We start from the raw sequence: 19679 nt of genomic DNA, 5'->3' as shown, positions 1-19679 counted from the left end.
GAGAAGCAGAGTGGTCTGAGGAGAATAGGGAGGTGTTGATGATAGAGTAACACAGGAGATAAGGTTGGCCAGCTCTCCTCCATCTTCCCAGCTCCCCTCATTAAAGTTAGTGGGGAAGCCCTTAGTTGTATTGAGATTATTATGGATTCAGAAATGGTTTTTCCCTTGGTGTGTGTTCTCTTTCCTCAGATTGGGAAGGATCGGTCACTGAACTTTGACCCCTGTTGCATCAGCTACTTTACGAAAGGGGAGTACATTTTGCTAGGAGGATCAGACAAGCAAGTATCCCTTTTCACCAAGGATGGAGTACAGCTTGGGACTGTTGGGGAGCAAAACTCCTGGGTGTGGACGTGTAAAGTGAAACCTGATTCCAACTATGTGGTAAGAAGTTTATTCTGTTAGGCAATGGCTTGAGGAGGCACTAAATACCATCCATGTTTAGCCAGTCAGATCATGGATGTTTGTTCCGGACATATGGAAAGTTAGACTCTTTCTTCACAGAGGTTCAGAAATTGACAACTCTCTTTCTCTCCAGGTGGTAGGCTGCCAGGATGGCACTATTTCCTTCTACCAGCTGATTTTCAGCACAGTCCACGGGCTCTACAAGGACCGGTATGCCTACAGAGATAGCATGACTGATGTCATCGTGCAGCACCTGATCACTGAGCAGAAAGGTAAGAAGAGGTGTGGGCCTTCTGCCCACCAGACATTAGAAAGAAGGCAAGGTGAGAGAACTGGTGACAGAATAAGTAAAAAGGAGAGGCAGTGTTTCTTCCTGGATTTATGAAAACATGTTAAACCATGTTTTTGCTCTTTTTAGAGGGGTTGGAAGAGAGACTGTAGATCTCTTTGAGAACCTACTGAAAACAGTAAGCCCTCTCTTCAAAAAAAATGCACAGACTCACAGTTTTTTTTCAATTTAATTTTATGCTTTAATTTTTTTTTAAACATAACAACATACAAACACGAATATTCTTACCGTATGATCATTCCATTCTTGGTATATAATCAATAACTCACAATTTCATCACCATGATCATTTCTTAGAACATTTGCATCAATTCAGATAAAGAAACAAAAAGAAAAAGGAAAAAAACTCATACATACCATACCCCTTACCCTCTCATTGACTGTTAGTATTTCCATCTACCCAATATATTTTAGCCTTTGTTTCCCCAGTTTTTTTCTGTTATCCCTTACCACTCCCTTTCATTAATCACTAGCATTTCAATCTACTAAATTTATTTAAACATTTGTTCCCCCTATTATTTATTTATTTTTAACCCATATGTTTTACTCATCTGTCCATACCGTAGATAAAAGGAGTATCGGACACAAGGTTTTCACAATCACACAGTCACATTGCGAAAGCTTTATCATTATACAATCATCTTCAAGAAACATGGCTACTGGAACACAGCTCTACAGTTTCAGGCACTTCCCTCCAACCTCTCCGATACACCTTAACTGAAAAGGTGATATCTTTATAATGTGTAAGAATAACCTCCAGGATAACCTCTCAACTGTGTTTGAAATCTCTCAGCCACTGACACTTTATTTTGTCTCATTTCTTTTCTCCCTTTCATTCAAGAAGGTTTTCTCAATCCCTTGATGCTGAGTCCCAGCTCGTTCTAGGATTCCTGTCTCACGTTGCCAGGAAAGTTTACACCCCTGGGAGTCATGTCCCACATAGAGAGGCGGAGGGCAGTGAGTTTGCTTAACAGACTCACAAAATTTTGAAAATAATTCCAAGGGATTCCTTGACTCCCTGATTCCAGGAGCTTGACTTGTAACAAACCCGAGCCGGGGGGTGGATCTGCACAGGTCCTCATGGACCTCTCTCTGCTCAGATTAGAGCCACATCTAGGATGCTCCTCACTCATGTCAGTTTCCACCTGCCTCCTGGCAAATCCTGCCCCCAGAGACAGGTAAGGGCAGTGGGTGAGCATGCGCTCTGGTCAGAAGATCAAGATTCCAGCCCCAGTGCAATCAGTCCAAGCCCAATTTCAGCCTCCTCCTCTGTCTACCCACATAGTTGTGCTGATTAAGTAGGCTAAAATCCACCTATTTCAAGTGTGTCTGTATCCAGATGTGCTGGCCACAGCATGCTGCCAAGTGCCAGGACATACAGACCCAGCTGGAGGGCTGTCCTGCAGATTCAGAGGGCAACCTTTGGTTCTCATGGAGAAGCTCCTCTGTTTAAAGATCCTACATGTGATTGGGGAGAGTGAGGACAGATAGCCACTTGGGCAGCTCCCCAGTGTCCCTTCTGGGGTCATTTTCTCCACCTGGCCTGTAGTGAGAGTATAAGAACTTAGCATATACCAGAAGCCACATGCAGTTCCCTATTGTCAAGGCTGGGGCCAGGGAGTGGCCAATAACTGAGGCAGCTGTCAGTTCATCAGGAGCTATTAATGCTGTGTAGAACAGTCTAGATTTCTATTCATCAAGTGATGGTAGCGCTGGGAATTTTATTTCCTGTACACAGCTATAAGCTTTGGACCACAAAGATTATATTGTATATGGCGTTGAACCCTAGTGCTTGGCAGAGTTGATTGTACAGATTAGATACTCTCTAAAGATTTTTTGATGCAGGTGTCTGACTTTAATTGCCAATAGCATTAAGTAAATGATGCCTTTTAATTTCTCTGCCTTTTACCTTACTTAACAACCTCTTGCCAGAGCTGAATTTTTTTTCTTTTTTTGTCTTTGACAGTTCGGATTAAATGTAAAGAGCTCGTCAAGAAAATTGCCATCTACAAAAATCGATTAGCTATCCAACTGCCAGAGAAAATCCTCATCTATGAGTTATATTCAGATGACTCATCAGATATGCATTACCGGGTAAAGGAGAAGATTATCAGGAAGTTTGAATGCAACCTCCTAGTGGTGTGTGCAGATCACATCATCCTCTGCCAGGTTGGTGGTTGTGCGTCGGAGGGTCCAACTGAGTTAGCTTCATGCTTCCCTCGAGGACAAGGCATCAAACTCATGATTTAAGAATTGGTCACTAAAAACAATTTCCTTTGCTCTGAACTCAGTGAACTGATTGTTTTCATTTGGCTGACATCTAAATGAATCAGAATTTACTAGAAAATCATAGAACATAAACAGGACTTTTTTTTTTTTTTTTAGTATTGCAGGACATTTTGTTTTGCTGGTATTAGAAATATTTTAATAATTTAAAACATAAATTGGTTTCCCAGAAAATGACGATAAGTTTTTTTAAGATAAATACTTATACCTAAAAATTTATGATATCATGAGCTTAAAAATCATTAAGGGGTCCTAAGGTCCCACCCAGTCAAGATGGTGGAATGAGCTGTTTCAGGACTGTGTCCCCACACAGAAGCTTTTAACAACCAACAAGAATTGGCAGAAACATCTTTTACAGAGCTTCAGAAAAAAGTTAAAGACCACAATAACAGGGCAAGCTCCAAGTCAAGAAAAGTCCTCTTTAAAAGTGCTAGTCTAATTTAACTTGTATGGTCAGTTTAGTTGAACACCAGAAGTATATGGAATCTTGAATACGGCATGAGATCTTGTTGATTTTTACAGATTAGTGTGATGGCCCGATATATCCCAGAGTAATTTGGGCAGTGAATAAAGAAGAACTTGCAAAATCCCCTTGGGAGAACTGGGAGAAAGGAGGAAATATTCATCTTCCCCATTTGGAGAATTTCTGATATTCTTGCAAGCAGTGGGGCTAACCAAATCAATAGGCTGAACCCTCGGTTTTGGGGTTGGTTCATCCCTGTGAAACTTATTTCTGAAAGGGTATGCTAAGCATAATTAAAATTATACCTAAGAGTCACTCCCAGAAAACCTCTTCTGTTGCTTAGATGTGGCCTCTCTCTCTAAGCCAGCCCAGCAGGTATGCTAGTTTGAAAGGATGTATGTCCCCTAGAAAAGCCATGTTTAATCTAAATCCCATTTTGTAAAGGAAGAATAATCCCTATTCGATACTGTATGTTTGAATCTGTAATTAGATCATCTCCCTGGAGATGTAACCCAATCAAGAGTGGTTGTTAAGCTGAATTGGGGGAAATGTGTCTCCACCCATTTGGGTGGGTCTTGATTAGTTTCTGGAGTCCTATAAAAGAGGAAACATTTTGGAGAATGAAAGAGATACAGAGAGAGCAGAGCAGAATGACATAGCTACGAGTAGCAGAGTCCACCAGCCAGCAACCTTTGGAGATGAGAAGGAAAATGCTTCCCGGGGAGCTTCATGAAACAGGAAGCCAGGAGAGAAAGCTAGCAGAGCTAGCAGATGACACCGTGTTTGCCACATGCCCTTCCAGATAAGAGAGGAACCCTGACCATATTCACCATGTGCCCTTCCACTTGAGAGAGAAACCCTGAACTTCATCAGCCTTCTTGAACCAAGGTATCTTTCCCTGGATGCCTTAGATTAGACATTTCTGTAGTCTTGTTTTAATTGGGACATTTTCTTGGCCTTAGAACTGTAAACTAGCAACTGATTAAATTCCCCTTTTTAAAAGTCATTCCATTTCTGGTATATTGCATTTTGGCAGCTAGCAAACTAGAACAGTGGGTGAACTTACTGCTCTACCCCCTACATGGGGCATGACTCCCAGGGTTTTAAATCTCTCCAGCAATGTGAGACAAAACTCCCAGGATGAGCCAGGACTTGGCATCAAGGGATTGAGAATGCCTTCTTGACCAAAAAATGGAAGGGAAAAATGAGACAAGATAAAGTTTCTGTAGCTGAGAGATTTCAAACAGAGTCAAGAGGTTATCCTGGAGATTATTCTTACACATTATATAGACATCCCTTTTCAGTTTATGGTATGATGGAGTGGTTGGAGGGAAGTACCTGAAACTGTTGAGCTGTGTTCTAGTAGCCTTGATTCTTGAAGACAATTGTATAAAAATATAAGTTTTACAATGTGACTGTGTGATTTTGAAAACCTTATGTCTAATGCTTCTTTTATCCAGGGTATGGACAGATGAGTAAAAAAATATGGATAAAAAATAAGTAAATAATAGGGGGGATAAGAAGTAAAGTAAGTTGGGTAGATAGAAATACTAGTGATCAATGAAAGGAAGGGGTAAGGGGTATGGTATGTATGGGTTTTTTCTTTTTTCTCTTTATTTTTCTGGAGTGATGCAAATGTTCTAAAAAATGATCATGGTGACAAATACACAACTATGTGATGATATTATGAGCCATTGATTGTACAGGTATGGAATTTCTGTGTGTGAAGATTTGTCAATAAAAATATTTTTTAAAAAAGTGGTAGTAGCCTGTTGCCCTGGTTGGCTGCCCTCCCATCCCTCACTGGATTGACATGGAGCTGGCCGATGCTTCCAGTTTAGATCCGTGGTCCCAGTTTCAGAGCAAGCAGAGTAACCTTCATGCATATACTATGAGCATCTATATCTGGCCCAGTCTGTCTGTTGGTCGCCTAAGGGAGTCATTGTTGCAGAATTTGCTCAGTGTGTAGAAGACAGTTCACAGAACTCTCCTCAGAAGGCTGTGGGAGAGGAATCAGGTCCAGCCTCCTGTGGCAAAGGATTGCTATAGGACATACAGTGTAGTGGCTGGGACAGAGGATACTGTTTTCTAGGGAAGAGGGGCATTAGGAATTCCAAGGGCCACACATGCCCAAGACAAGATGCCCGTTCAGAAAGGATCAGAGAGGCCCTGATGCTTTGATTTGGAACTATTCTCTAAACTCATCATATGGATAAGTCTTAAAGGAGAACACTTGCACAGGTCAATCTACAAAGACTGGTAACTTTTTTCTTATTTAACTTCTTGGGCTTTTTTTTTCTTTGCTTTGTTATCTCCTAGCATTTGAGGAAGGTTCTGTCATAACACTAGGTGAATACAAGCTTAAGGAACAGTTACCTCAGAGTCTTAACTTCAGTAATAAAACATTAAAATATCAAAATATCCAGGTTTCAACAAAAGTTTACAAAACATACAAAGAAACAGGAAGAGAATGCTTAGGCAAAGGAGAAGATTAAAACTTGAGAGATCAACCATGAGGAGGGCAATTCCAGGCAGAGACTTTTTAAAAATGGTCCTCAATATGCCCAAAGGGCTAAGGAAAAACATGGGAAAAGAACTAAAAAAATCAAAACTATAGGTGAGCATGAAGAGAATATCAAGAGAGATGGAAATTATGAAAATGAATCAAACAGAGCAGAAGACCACAAGAAATGTAAAATACCCTAGAGGGGTTTAGTGGCAGATTGGATCTGGCAGAAGAAAGAATCCGTGAACTTGAGACAATTGAAATCATCCAGGCTGAGGAGCAGAAAGAATGAAGAAAAATGAGCAGACCCTGAGCAACCTGTGGGACACCATCAAGCATTCCAATGTATGTATTGTGGAAATCCCAGAAAGAGAAGAAAGAACAGAGTAAAGAGAATGTTAAAAAATGGTGGCAGAGGCAGGCCACGGTAGCTCAGTGGCAGAGTTCTCGCCTGCCATGCTGGAGACCCGGATTTGATTCCCGGTGCCTGCCCATGGCAAAAATAAATAATAAATAAATAATGGCTGATCCCAGTGATGAGCCTGGCCCTGGCACCATGAGATCGACAATGCCTTCCTGACCGAAAGGGGGAAAAGAATCGTAACAAATATGGTATCAGTGTGTTCTAGTTTGCTAGCTGCCAGAATGCAATATACCAGAAACAGAATGGCTTTTAAAAAGGGGAATTTAATAAATTGCTAGTTTACAGTTCTAAGGCCGAAAAAATGACCCAATTAAAACAAGTCTATAGAAATGTCCAATCAAAGGCATCCAGGGAAAGATACCTTGGTTCAAGAAGACTGATGAAGTTCGGGTTTTCTCTCTCAAGTGGAAGGGCACATGGCGAACACAGTCAAAGTTTCTCTCTTATCTGGAAGGGCACATGGTGAACACAGCATCATCTGCTAGCTTCTCCTCCTGGATTCCTGTTTCATGAAGCTCCCCAGGAAACATTTTCCTTCTTCATCTCCAAAGGTCGCTGATTGGTGGACTCTGCTACTCATGGCTATGTCATTCTGCTCTGCTGTCTCTGAATCTCTCATTCTCCAAAATGTTTCCTCTTTTATAGGACTTCAGAAACTAATCAAGACCCACCTGAATGGGTGGAGACATGTTGTCACCTAATCCAGTTTAACAACCACTCTCGATTACATCATATCTCCAAGGAGATGATCTAATTACAATTTTGAACATACAATGCTGAATAAGGATTAGAAGAAACGGCTGCCTTTACAAAATGGAATTAGGATTAAACATGGCTTTTCTAGGGGACATACATCCTTTCAAACCAGCACACAGTGACTGAGAGAGTTCAGATAGAATTGAGAGGCTATTGTGGAGGCTACTCTTACCCAAGCTTCAGTTAGATATTGCTATTTATCATGCCTTGCCACACCCCAACTAAAACCATTCCAGCTAGCCCTAAAGAACACCTAGGGCTTTATCTGAAATTCTACAAAATTTTCACACAATAAGATTACTTCCCAGATACCTACAACCTCCAGATGGGTTCCTAGGCCAAATAAGTCCTGATATCTAGAGGGGCCAGCCTCTCCAGAACATCGACTAGTTCTATCCCCCATCCCATATTATCGACAGACCTTCCCAACATAATAAAGTTAGAATGGGCATAGCCCAAATACCACCAAAAATTGGGAAAAAGATCAAAGGAAAAATTGGAGTTATAACAGAGAAGATGGGATTTAACAAATGCCTGCTGAATCATTATATTGATATTTCTTTCAGTCTCCAGTGTCTTGGAAGAACCAGAAGGAAAAACCTAAAATTGTGGGTCTGTAATCCATACCAAACTCCAAAATGTGTTTATAACTAACATTTATAAACTAACATTATAAACAGTTTATAACTAACTGTTGCAAAGTGCTTTGAAATTTATTGCTTTTTTGTATATATGTTATTTTTCAATAAAAAATAAAAATGTTTTAAAAATGACTGTAAACTTTCCAAATTTAATAAAAGACATGAATATACACATCTAAGAACTCAAAAAACTCCAAACAGGATTATCCCAAATAATAGATTTGTGCTGTAGCATATTATAGTCAAACTGTTAAATATCAAAGATAAGGAGAGAATTCTGAAAGCCTCAAGAGAGAAGCAACATGTGATATACAAGGGAGCCTCAGTAAGATTGAGTGCCAGTTTCTCATTGTAAACCATGGAGGTTAGAAGGCAGTGTGATGTATTTTTTAAAGTGCTTACAGCAAAAAACAAAACAAAACAAAATGCCAACCAAGAGTTCTATATCCAGCAAAACTGTCTTTCAAAAATGAGGGAGGAGTTAAGACATTCCCAGATAAACAAAAGCCGAGAGAGTTTGTCACCATTAAACTGGCCCTATAAGAGATGCTAATGAGAGTTCTGGAAGTTATAAAGGAAAAGGCACTAGACAATAGACCGAAGCTGCCTTCATCTCTGGGTTCTAGAAAGGAGAAAAGGTTCCAAGAAATATCATTGGGACGTATGAATAATTAGAATATAGACTGAATGCTCTATATCAATGTTAAATTTCAAGGTTTCTTGAACTTAATAATTGCCCTTACATAAGTGACTATCCTTGTTCTTAGAATGTACATGGCAGTATTAGGTGTTTAAGGAACATGATATATACAACCTATACTCAAGTGCTTAGAAAATGGATTAATAACTAGACAGACAGATTTTTGTAACTGTCCTGCAAATTTGAAATTATTTCAAAAGTAAAAAGTTTTTTAAAAAAGGAAAAATAGTAAAGTTTTATTTTCTAAGGGAGTTTTTTCACAGAAAAAATTTTCTCAACTTAGAATTTGCTTCCTAGAAAATGTCTAGATTCATGCCAGGAGAAGTTTAGAAAGACTTTGAGAGAAAGACCAGTATCTTTCTTGGAAGTAGAGGTGGATTTGGTTTTACCTAGGCCATTGAAAGTGATGAAATGGAAGAAATCCTTTGGGAATCTACGTCATGTAAAATACTATTAAAATCTCTCTAAAATTTGGAAATTTAAGCAGTTCAGAGGTGCCACAGGTTACAGGATAGGGGAGGTAAATAGGTACACTTTTGGGTGCCCCCTCAGGCTGTGGCTGCCTGGAGGTCGTGTTGGAAGTTTGAGGATCAGTTTGGGCTCAATGGGAAAAGTGTCCACAGTGGATGAATGGTGTCAATCACAGGGTCAGGGTGGGGTCAGAGTGTGGGCAGTGTCCATGTTTTTCATCTTTTAGTTACAAGAAGACCTCCTCAGGAAGGCTGGGAATATTTATTCCATTGGATGGCCATGCCAGTCTTGTTTGTTTTCCAGGAGAAAAGGCTGCAGTGCCTGTCCTTTAGTGGTGTGAAGGAGCGAGAGTGGCAGATGGAGTCTCTCATTCGTTACATCAAGGTGATTGGTGGCCCTCCTGGAAGGGAAGGTCTGTTAGTAGGCCTGAAGAATGGGCAGGTGAGTGCTCCTTTGCGTCAGCCATCAGGCTGGTTACCTGATGCATATGCAGGCTACCGGACTAGTTAGGACCCTGCAATGGGCTCCTGGGGCAGGAACGAGCTTCTCCCCTCCATGGGCACATTGGAGGCCATGCAGAGTTTATTTGATGAAGACAGCTGCAGGCCAGGGTTGCTGTGGTTCTCAGATTCAGAGCATGCCCATATTCTGGCAGAGCTGGCACTGAGGCCTCTGTGCTGCATTAGGCAGAGTGGGCAAGTGGGCTTAAGATCATCCAGGAGGTGGGACCATTTGTTAGAGATTCAGCCTCAGTGGCTGGCTAGAGAGGGAGACAGAGACAATTAAGTAGTTCAGATCCCTATCAGGGAAATGAGTGGATAAAGGCCACATGTCCTGGCATGTATCCCGGAGAATGCTTGGTCTTCAGGACAATACTAAATGTTATAAGAAAAACGGATTCTTTTGTCAAAGAGATGTTAAATCTAGGTTACACAAAATTAAACAGATTTCTGCACGCATGTATGTGTGTTCTTTGCTCAAAATAAAAAAAATTCAAAGTGGGCTAAATGGAAATTTGACAGTGAAAATATAACCGTATTAGCTTGAGAGCCAAGCTGTCTAGCAGATGGCTTGTGGCTAAGGCTTGTCAGGTCGTTCCTGCGGATGGAAATCATGGAGTGTGCTGTCAGTGGGAACTACAGAGTAGCAACACAGGGAGTAGCAACAGGGAGGGAAGGGTCTGCTTCTTGCAGTAAGCTGTTGCTTCCAGTGTGATAGCTGAGAGCATGGGCTCTGGGGTCAGGTTGACCTGGGTTCATTTTATGTCCTGGCTTAGCTACTCCCTGGTTGTGTGACCCTGGGAAGTCTGCTTCACCTTTCCAACGCTCAGGTTTTACAAATGAGGACAATACCATGTTTCATAGGGCTGTCAAAACAGCCAGAAAACGTAGTTGTCATTATTTTTATTTTTATTTTCCTGTGTATATACCAGATGTCCTATCAGTGTTTCAGCAGACTCTTCCTCTGTTAGTTTATGTCACAGATCCCTGGTAGTTGAGGTCTCCTAGCCCTGCAGTTTCAGTAATATCATTAACAAATTCCCTCTCTGAGCAGACATTAAAGTGAGATTGGTGTGCCTTGGAGCCTGTCATCATTTCAACTAGCTCTGATGAACCCCAGTTTTGATCTACTAAGGATAAGGCACCCCTTTTTTATTTCTGATGAGTCTTTTTCTCCACCTGGAGCTTCTGGGGAAGTTAGTAGGAGTTCTGGTAGAACACATGAAATTCCAATAGCCTGGTGGTATGCCAGGGTCTTGTTGCTATGGTGATTCACACACTTTTTTTTTTTCCTCTGAAATTTACCAGATACTGAAGATCTTCGTGGACAATCTCTTTGCCATCACTCTGCTCAAGCAGGCCACAGCTGTGCGGTGCTTGGACATGAGCGCCTCCCGCAATAAGCTGGCCGTGGTGGATGAAAATGACACGTGCCTGGTGTATGACATTCACACCAAGGAGCTGCTTTTTCAGGTGAAGTCCAAGAGAGTGCTAGAGGACCTGCTCCCTCTGTGTGATACCTTCCCCTTGCTTTCCAGTCACTGAAACAGATTGTCAGGCTCTGCTCACAGGCAATCTCTAGGAGAGGCAGAAGGGTGCAGGGGATGAATCAGTACCTGCTGAGAACCTGCAGCGTGCTAGTAAGTAGGATGGGCAGGATGTCCATTCACCACAGGACCTAGGGAACCTTTTTGAACTTTGGTTTGATCACTGGTAAAATGAGCAAGTTACACTTTTCTTCCATGGTTACTGTAGGTAATAAATGAGCTAACCCAAGTGAGGTACGTTATAAATTCTTAGAAAATGAGTTAACATGATAGTAATTATTCAGTTTAAGAAGTCTGCTTCTTACCAACTGGGGCCCATGCTTATCTAGAGTGACCTAAGTACAGTAAGGAAACAGGATAAGTTTTGTCATCTGAAAGAAGGGGAAAGATGAGGGAAAATCCTCCTTTCTGTTTATTTCACAAAGATGTTGTAAGGGTCAACAGAATGTGAAATATTTTAAACTTTTTGGGGCTAGGTGTTGTTTAAACATCTGGGCTGGGCCTGTAGCTGGAGGAAGTGTGTCACCAGAGAAGAATGCCTAAAGGCTCTGGGAGCCTTTCTGCTGGGTACAGGGCAGCTCTCTCCTCTACAGGGCTTTGTAACTGCTCAGGGCTGGTTTACCTGCCGCAAGTTCCTCCCAGAGCTGGAACCCCTCCTGATTGTCTTTTCCTCACCACTGCAAGGTTTCCAAATGTTATGGGCAGGTTTAGGACCCTTATCAGGGCTTGTCCTTGTCCTCTGCAGCAGAAGCAGAAGGGTAGAGGAGTGCCTGGGGTAGAGAGCCCTCAGTCATTTGGAAAGGATTAGCTAGCACCACTAGCCCAGAGGTGACTCCTAACTATATGAACTCATTTATGTCACTGGGAGGAAGCAAGGTGCTTTAGGGGAAAGAGAATAGACTTGGCCTTGACATAGACCTGGGCTTGAGTCCTGCTTTCATCACTTGCTGACTGTGTGACCTTAAGCAAGTTAGTAAACCTCTCTGGGCCTCAATTTCTTTATCTGAAAAATAACACTAACAATAGCCTTTTCTACAGAATTGCTACAGGACTAAATGAGATACCATAGTGCTTCAACTCAGCATCTGAGTGATGGATTCTCCCCAGCCTTGGCCCCTCTCTTACCTAGAGCGCCCCTGGCTGTGAATCTGTGTGTGCGCCTAGAACCATTTGCAGAGTGGAGACCCCACAGATAGTTGAGTTGCAGGATAGGGATGCAATTCTCAGACGCTGCCAGGAGACATAGACCATCTGAGTTATCCTTTGGCTTATTGGCTTTTTCTTCCTTCTCACTGTCCCTGCCCCCCACAAATGAAAACAGCTATACGTTTTTTTTTTCTCATTATACAAGTAACCCATGCTCACTGTAAAAGCATCAACAAAACAGAAAGGTATGAGTGTCTGCTGGTCCCTGGGGCTACAGCACAGAAAACTTAGAGGAGGTGGCTGTGACGGGGTGGGTGCCTCTCAGAGTGACTGTATTTTTATAATGTGTGAATTGTAAATACAGAGACAGTATATTACTTTCTAATTTTAAAAATAACTCGTTTTTTTTTCTCATTTAAAAAAATAGGGGGTGCAAGGTAGAATTCTCGCCTGCCATGCGGGAGACCAGGGTTCAATTCCTAGCCCATGAACTCCCCACCCCCGACCCCCAAAAAATTTTCAACAAATGATGCAGCAATAATGGGATAGTCACATGGAAAAAGAATGAAATGTGACCCCTACCATACAGCATACAAAAAAAGAAATGTTCATGACAGAAATATTCAAGCCAACAAAAAACAATGCAAATAAAAAGCACTCATAATCCCACCCATCCAGGAGCAAATCAATTACTCCTTTGGAATATACTCCTTTAATATAACCGTCTTTTTTTCTTTAACAAAAGTGGAATCCTACTTTGCTGATTTTTTCCACTTACTATATAGTGATAAATTTGTGGAGATAAACTGTTTTTCAAAAGTAATGCATGCTAATTCCAAAGTTTACACGGTACAGAAATGTACACAGGTGCCTGTCACTATGTCACTTTCCATTTCTTTCTGATGCCCCCTCTCCTTCCTTTCCCTCTCTCCCACTGTTAGCAATCTGGTGAGAGTCAGTCTTTTTTTTTATTGTAAACAACAAACAAGCATACAAACATTATTGACATACAAATATTCTTGACATGGTTACAATCAGTGGCCCACAAGATCATCACATAGTTGTGTATTCACCACCATGATCATTTTTTTTGAACATTTGCATGTCTCCAGCAAAAGAAAGAAAAAAGAAAAAACTCATACGTGCCATCCCACTTACCCCTCCCTCTTGTTGACCACTAGTATTTCAATCTACTCAATTTATTTTGACCTTTGTTCTCCCTATTATTTGTTTATTTCTTATCCATATTTTTTACTCATCTGTCCATACTATAGATAAAAGGAGCATCACACACAAGGTTTTCACAATTACACAGTCACATTGCAAAAGCCATATCATACAATGATCTTCAAGAAACATGGCTACTGGAACACAGCTCTACAGTTTCAGGTACTTCCCTCTAGCCACTCTAATACACCATAAACTAAAAAGGGAATACTATATAATGCATAAGAATAACCTCCAGGATAACCTCACGACTTTGTTTGAAATCTCTCAGCCACTGAGACTTTATTTTGTCTCATCTTTCTCTTTCCCCTTTTGCTCAAGAGGGTTTTCTCAAACCCTTCATGCTGAGTCCCAGCTCATCCTAGGATTTCTGTCCCACATTGCCAGGGAGGTTTACACCCCTGGGAGTCATGATCCACAAGGGGTTCATCAGCTATGTTGGCTGAGAGAGAGAGAGGCCACATATGAGCAACAAAAGAGGTTCTCTGGGGGTGACTTCTAGGCCTAATTTTTTTTTTTAATTTTTATTGATAAAACAATGTAGAAGCACATGCATTCTTTTTTTTCAATTTATTTATTTATTTAATTTAATTTTTAAGCATTACATACAAAAACAAACATTCTTACCATATTATCATTCCATTCTTGATATATACTCAATAACTCACAATATCATCACATAGTTGTATATTCATCATCATGATCATTTCTTAGAATATTTGCATCAATTCAGAAGAAGAAATAAAAAGAAAAAAGAAAAAAATTCATACATACCATACCCCTTACCCCTCCCTTTCATTGATCACTAGCATTTCAATCTACTAAATTTAACATTTGTTCCCCCTGTTATTTATTCATTTTTAATCCATATGTTTTACTCATCTGTCCATAGCATAATAAGAGGAACATCAGACACAAGGTTTTCACAATCACACAGTCGCATTGCAAAAGCTATATCATTAGATAATCATTTTCAAGAAACATGGCTACTAGAACACAGCACTACAGTTTCAGGCACTTCCCTTTAGCCTAATACACCTTAAACTAAAAAGGGGGTATCTGTATAATGTGTAAGAATAACCTCCAGGATAACCTCTTAACTCTGTTTGAAATCTCTCAGCCACTGACACTTTATTTTGTCTCATTTCTTTCTTCCCCTTTTCAGTCGAGAAGATTTTCTCATCCCTTAATGCTGAGTTCCAGTTCATTGTATGATATCTGTCCCAAGTTGCCAGGGAGGTTTACACCCCTGGGTGTCACATCCCACATAGAGATGGTGAGGGCCATGAGTTTGCTTGCTGTGTTGACTGAAAGAGAGATAGGCCACATCTGAGCAACAAAAGAGGTTCTCTGGGGGTGACTCTTAGGCCTAATTTTCAGTAGGCTTAGTCTATACTTTGTGGGGATACGTTTCATATGAACAAATCCCAAGATTGAAGGCTTGGTCTATTGATTTGGTTGTCCCTACTGCTTGTGAGAATATCAGGAATTCTCCACATGGGGAAGTTGAATTTTCCCCCTTTCTCGCCATTCCCCCAAGGGGACTTTTTAGGCCTAGTTTTAAGTCAGCTTAGCCTATCCTTTGCAGGGATAAGGTTCACAGGGGCACACCGCAAGATTGAGGGCTAAGCCCTCAATTCCTCACTCCTTGTGAGAATGTCAGACATTCTCCAAATGGGGAAATTGAATTTTTCCCCCTTTCTCCCCATTCCTCCGAAGGGATTTTGCAAATACTTCTTTATTCACTGTTCAAATCAGACAGTCAGTCTTTAAAGAGAGTACTTGAATGACGTGGAAAAGGTGCCAAAGCCAGGGTGGCTTCCACAGGATCCTCACCCTCTTTATCCCTTAGGAACCAAATGCCAACAGTGTGGCCTGGAACACCCAGTGTGAGGACATGCTCTGCTTCTCGGGAGGAGGCTACCTCAACATCAAAGCCAGCACCTTCCCTGTACACCAGCAGAAGCTGCAGGGCTTCGTGGTTGGCTACAACGGCTCCAAGATCTTCTGCCTCCATGTCTTCTCCATGTCCGCCGTGGAGGTGCCACAGGTAACTGGGTGCCGGTCAGCTCTCGACTGGCAGCAGGGCAGAGGAGACTAGGAAAGCGGGTCCTCACTGGTGTTTCAGGAAAGGGGCAGTGTGGATGTGGGAGGGAAGAGAGAAGAGCACAGCTGTGAGAATGGGGAGGACCCTCTGAACTTGGAATCTGGAGCTCTCTTTCCATCAATGCCACATGTGTATCTTTAGACAAATAGTTCAGCCTCGCTTAGCCTCCATTTTTCTCTGATCCTCTTTTCTTAGTAAGGATGCCAGAAGGTCATGTGTAGACAGAGTATGTTTTATTGGAACCAGGCATGGTGCAGAGTGGAACGAGCCGGAGAGCTAGGAGTTTGGCAACATATACACACAAGCATGTGTGTAGTTGTGGGTGTGAGAGAAAAGTGTGTGTGAATGTGTGGGCTTGGGAGCGTGTATCTTTGTATCTGTAATGTGGTGTGTGAATGTGTGAGGTGGGATGTGTTTGTAGGTGTGTCTGTGTGTCTGTGGGGTGGTATGTGGTTGGGTGTAAGTGAGAGAAAGAATATTTGGGGTGGCTGTGTGTGTGTGTCTGTTGTGTGGGCCCTGTGTGTCCATGTGTCCATAGAGTGATCTGTGTGTGTGGTGTGTGGACTGTGTGTGTATGTCCGTGTGTCATAATGTGGTCTGTGGCTATGGTATATGATTGTATGTGTATGTGGACGTGTGTGTCTGTGGTTGTGTGTGAGTGAGAGAAAGAATATGTAGGGTAGGCTGTGTATGTCTGTGTGTCTATAGTATCTGTAGTATGGTCTGTGGGCGTCCTGGCCCTTGGGAGTCTGTTCTAGCTGAAAGACCAAAGAAAACGCCAGTCATTGACTGAGACATGAATTTTATGAGGGGACTTATGTGCAGGAGAAATCAAACAGTTCCAGAAGCAGTGGTCTGGAGTGTGGAAGTCAGCACTCTATTATAGTTAGGCAAGAATCAGCAGAGCCAGTTATAGGGGCCCAAGACGATGACATTCCAGTGAGTATGAGAGCTTTGTAAATAACAGTGAGCATGGTAATGTGTCAGGGTTTCTGGGAACATGCAGGGCATGGATTAACATCCTATGCAGCAGGGGTTGGTTTGTTGGACACATCGGCTATCTGTACATTCTTTCCTCCTTACAGAGGCCTCTTAAACAGTAACCCTTTGCCCTTGGTCGTGCAGGATGCCTCGTGTTTCTGGCTTCACATGGTTTTAGGGAAACGCTCAGGCCCTGGGTTCCCACAGTGGATGTGGTATGTGGACTGTGTGTGTGTCCATGTGTCTGTGGTGTGGTCTCTGGGTGTGTGGTATGTGGGCTGTGTTTGTGAATGTGTGAGGCATCGGGTATGTGTGTGTGAGAGAGAGAGGGACTGTTAGGTGGGGTGTGAGGGCTGAGGTTTGTGAGCCAAGAGGGAGGCTGAGACTCTCTACCCAAGTCCCCCGACCTAGGAGAAGGCGAGAACAGAACTGCAGGGCTGGAGTGCAGAGCCAAGGACTGGAGGAGGTCAGGAACACAGACAGGAGAGCACAGATTGACAGCCCAGGCCGTGTGTCAGGCCCACTGTAAACCATCACAAAACAGAGATAAGCACCTGGGAGAGAGAAATGGTAACCTTAGAACCCCATCCTCAGAAGAGAATAATTCTTACATATCTTGGAATATATCCATCCAGACTTTTTCTATGGATATATGTAATATATGCAGAGTGTAAAATTATGAGTGCATAATTTTATATAAACAATTTTAACAAGATGAAATTAAATATTGTTTTGTGATATTAATCTATATAAGTATTGCAGCCTATGGATGAAAACTACAGATTTACTGAACTTACTTTCCTGAATGTCAACAATAAACAAGAGAGACATTAATCACCTTCCTTCAGCACCATTTTCTTATTTAACCTAACATTTACTTACTTTTTTAGATGAATTATTGCATAAAAACTAGAAATCAAGCTTTTTCAGTCAGCAATCTGCTGGAAACATGTTTCCATGTCAATAAATGTACTTCTTAGCATTTTGAAATAATTTAAAACTTACAGGACAGTTGTAAAAATAACACAGATACCATACAGAGCACTCTAGCATGCCGCTATACCCCCAGTAACCCAGATCCACCAATTTAAAAAAATATATTTTTATTGACAAATCTTCACACTCATACAGTCCATACGTGGTATACAATCAGTGCCTCATAATATATCATATAGTTGTGCATTCATCACCATGATCATTTTTAGAATATTTGCATCACTCCAGAAAAAGAAATAAATAGAAAAAAAAAACTCATACATCCCATCCCTTTACCTCTCCCTCTCATTGACCATTAGTATTTCAATCTACCCGATTTACTTTGCCCCATATTCCCTCTATTATTTAGTTATTTTTTATCCATATTTTTTTACTCATTTGTCCATGCCTTGGATAAAAGGAGCATCAGACACAAGGTTTTCACGATCACACAGTCACATTGTAATTGTATCATTTTACAGTCATGTTCAAGAATCAAGGCTACTGGAACATAGCTTAACAACTTCAGGTACTTCCCTCCATCCACTCCAACACCATAACCTTAAAAGGGATATCAATGTAATGCATGAAAATAACCTCCAGGATAGCCTCTCGACTCTGTTTGAAATCTTTCAGCCACTGAAACTTTATTTTGTCTCATTTCTGTCTTCCCCCTTTTAGTCGAGAAGGCTTTCTCAATTCCATGATGCCAGATCCTGGCTCATCCCGGGAGTTCTGTCCCACGTTGCCAGAGAGATTTACACCCCTGGGAGTCATGTTCCACATAGCAGGAAGGGCAGGAGTTCACCTGCCAAGTTGGCTTAGAGAGAGAGGCCACATCTGAGCAGCAAAAGAGGTTCTCTGGGGGTGATTTTTAGGCATAATTTAAAGCTGGCTTAGCCTATCCTTTGCAGGAATAAGTCTCATAGGGGCAACCCCAAGATCAAGGGCTCAGCCTATTGATTAGGTTGTCCTCACTGCTTGTGAGAATAGCAGGAATTCTCCGAATGGGGAAGTTGAATATTTCCTCCTTTCTCCCCAGTCCCCCAAAGGGATTTTGCAAATACTTTTTTTATTCACTGTCCAAACTGCTCTGGGATATATCAGGGCATCACACTAAACTGTGCAAAGCAACAAGATCTCATGCCCTATTCAAGATTCCATGTACTTAACTGTGTTCAACTAAACTGACCATACAAGTTAAATTAGATAATGCACTACCCAAAATATAAATTTTTCACCAAATAAACATCTCTCCCCTTGGTCTCACACAGAAGTTGAAGATTTAAATATAGGTGATGCCATCCTTTACCCTATGTTCTCATCTACCTTCATCCTGTCCAGATCGGCTTCATTCATCAGATCCACCAATTTTAACATTTTGCCACAGTTGCCATATCATTCTATTAATCGCATCTATCTGTCTGTCTGTATTTTCTGAACGCTTTAGAGCAGGTTAGAGTTTGTACTTCTCAAACACAGAATACTTCCTTGTACATTTCTTATGAACTTACTTATTCTTATGAACTTAGACATTCACTTATCTAACCACCGTAAGTACAGTTACCAAGTTCAGAAAATTTACCATTGATATAAAGCTTACATTCTGTATTGCAATTTTTCCTTATGTCCCAATAATGTCCCTTCAAACCTTTTCCCTCTTGTTAGATTGTCATTGTCGCTTCAGTTTCTCTCTATTTTTTCTTAAACTGTGCAAACATATATACAACATAAATCTTCCCATCCCAATCCCTCCTAAGCATCACCATTTAGTGGGATTAACCACATTCCCAGTGTTGTGCTACCCTCACCACTGTCCATGACCAGAACTTCCCCTTTACCCCAAACAAAGCCGCTGCACTCATTTCACATTAACTCCGAGCGCCACTTGACTGTTCTCCGACAGCATTCTTTAGGAGCACTTGGTGAGCCACTTTCTATACCAGGGCAAGTTCTGCGATGATGAATCCCTCAGACCACCACCAGACAGATTGAGCCAGACATCCATGCTCCCCGTGTGTGCATGAGGGTTACTCTGCTCCCTCTAGAACTGGGATCAGAGATCCAAGTAGGATCTTTGCTGAGCTGGTTGGGTTAAGGCCATCCTAGGAGCCAAGAGATCCTGTCGCTTTTAAGGAGCCTTTTTTCTTGATTTGGTACTTGCCCTGTTACTACAGTCCTTCAGTTTGTTTTTTCTGG

The 19679-nt window shown here is 41.6% G+C and overlaps 1 protein-coding gene across 7 annotated transcripts in view; it reads left to right on the top strand.

Annotated features, from left to right (window-relative positions):
- The window catches only part of IFT122 (intraflagellar transport 122), a 134379-nt gene that overhangs the window by 67071 nt on the left and 47629 nt on the right, over positions 1-19679 (top strand). For all 7 annotated transcript variants that reach the window (XM_077116480.1, XM_077116479.1, XM_077116478.1 and 4 more), the window contains 6 exons: positions 190-381; positions 536-674; positions 2717-2919; positions 9301-9438; positions 10806-10970; positions 15270-15467. In XM_077116480.1, the coding sequence (XP_076972595.1) occupies positions 190-381; positions 536-674; positions 2717-2919; positions 9301-9438; positions 10806-10970; positions 15270-15467 (1035 nt within the window). The remainder of the gene's footprint in view (positions 1-189; positions 382-535; positions 675-2716; positions 2920-9300; positions 9439-10805; positions 10971-15269; positions 15468-19679) is intronic.

This window comes from Tamandua tetradactyla, chromosome 9, assembly GCF_023851605.1.
Source record: "Tamandua tetradactyla isolate mTamTet1 chromosome 9, mTamTet1.pri, whole genome shotgun sequence".
In the NCBI taxonomy this organism is placed as follows: domain Eukaryota; kingdom Metazoa; phylum Chordata; class Mammalia; order Pilosa; family Myrmecophagidae; genus Tamandua; species Tamandua tetradactyla.
Note: the sequence above shows the minus strand (reverse complement) of the source record. Positions and strands in the feature narration are given on the sequence as shown.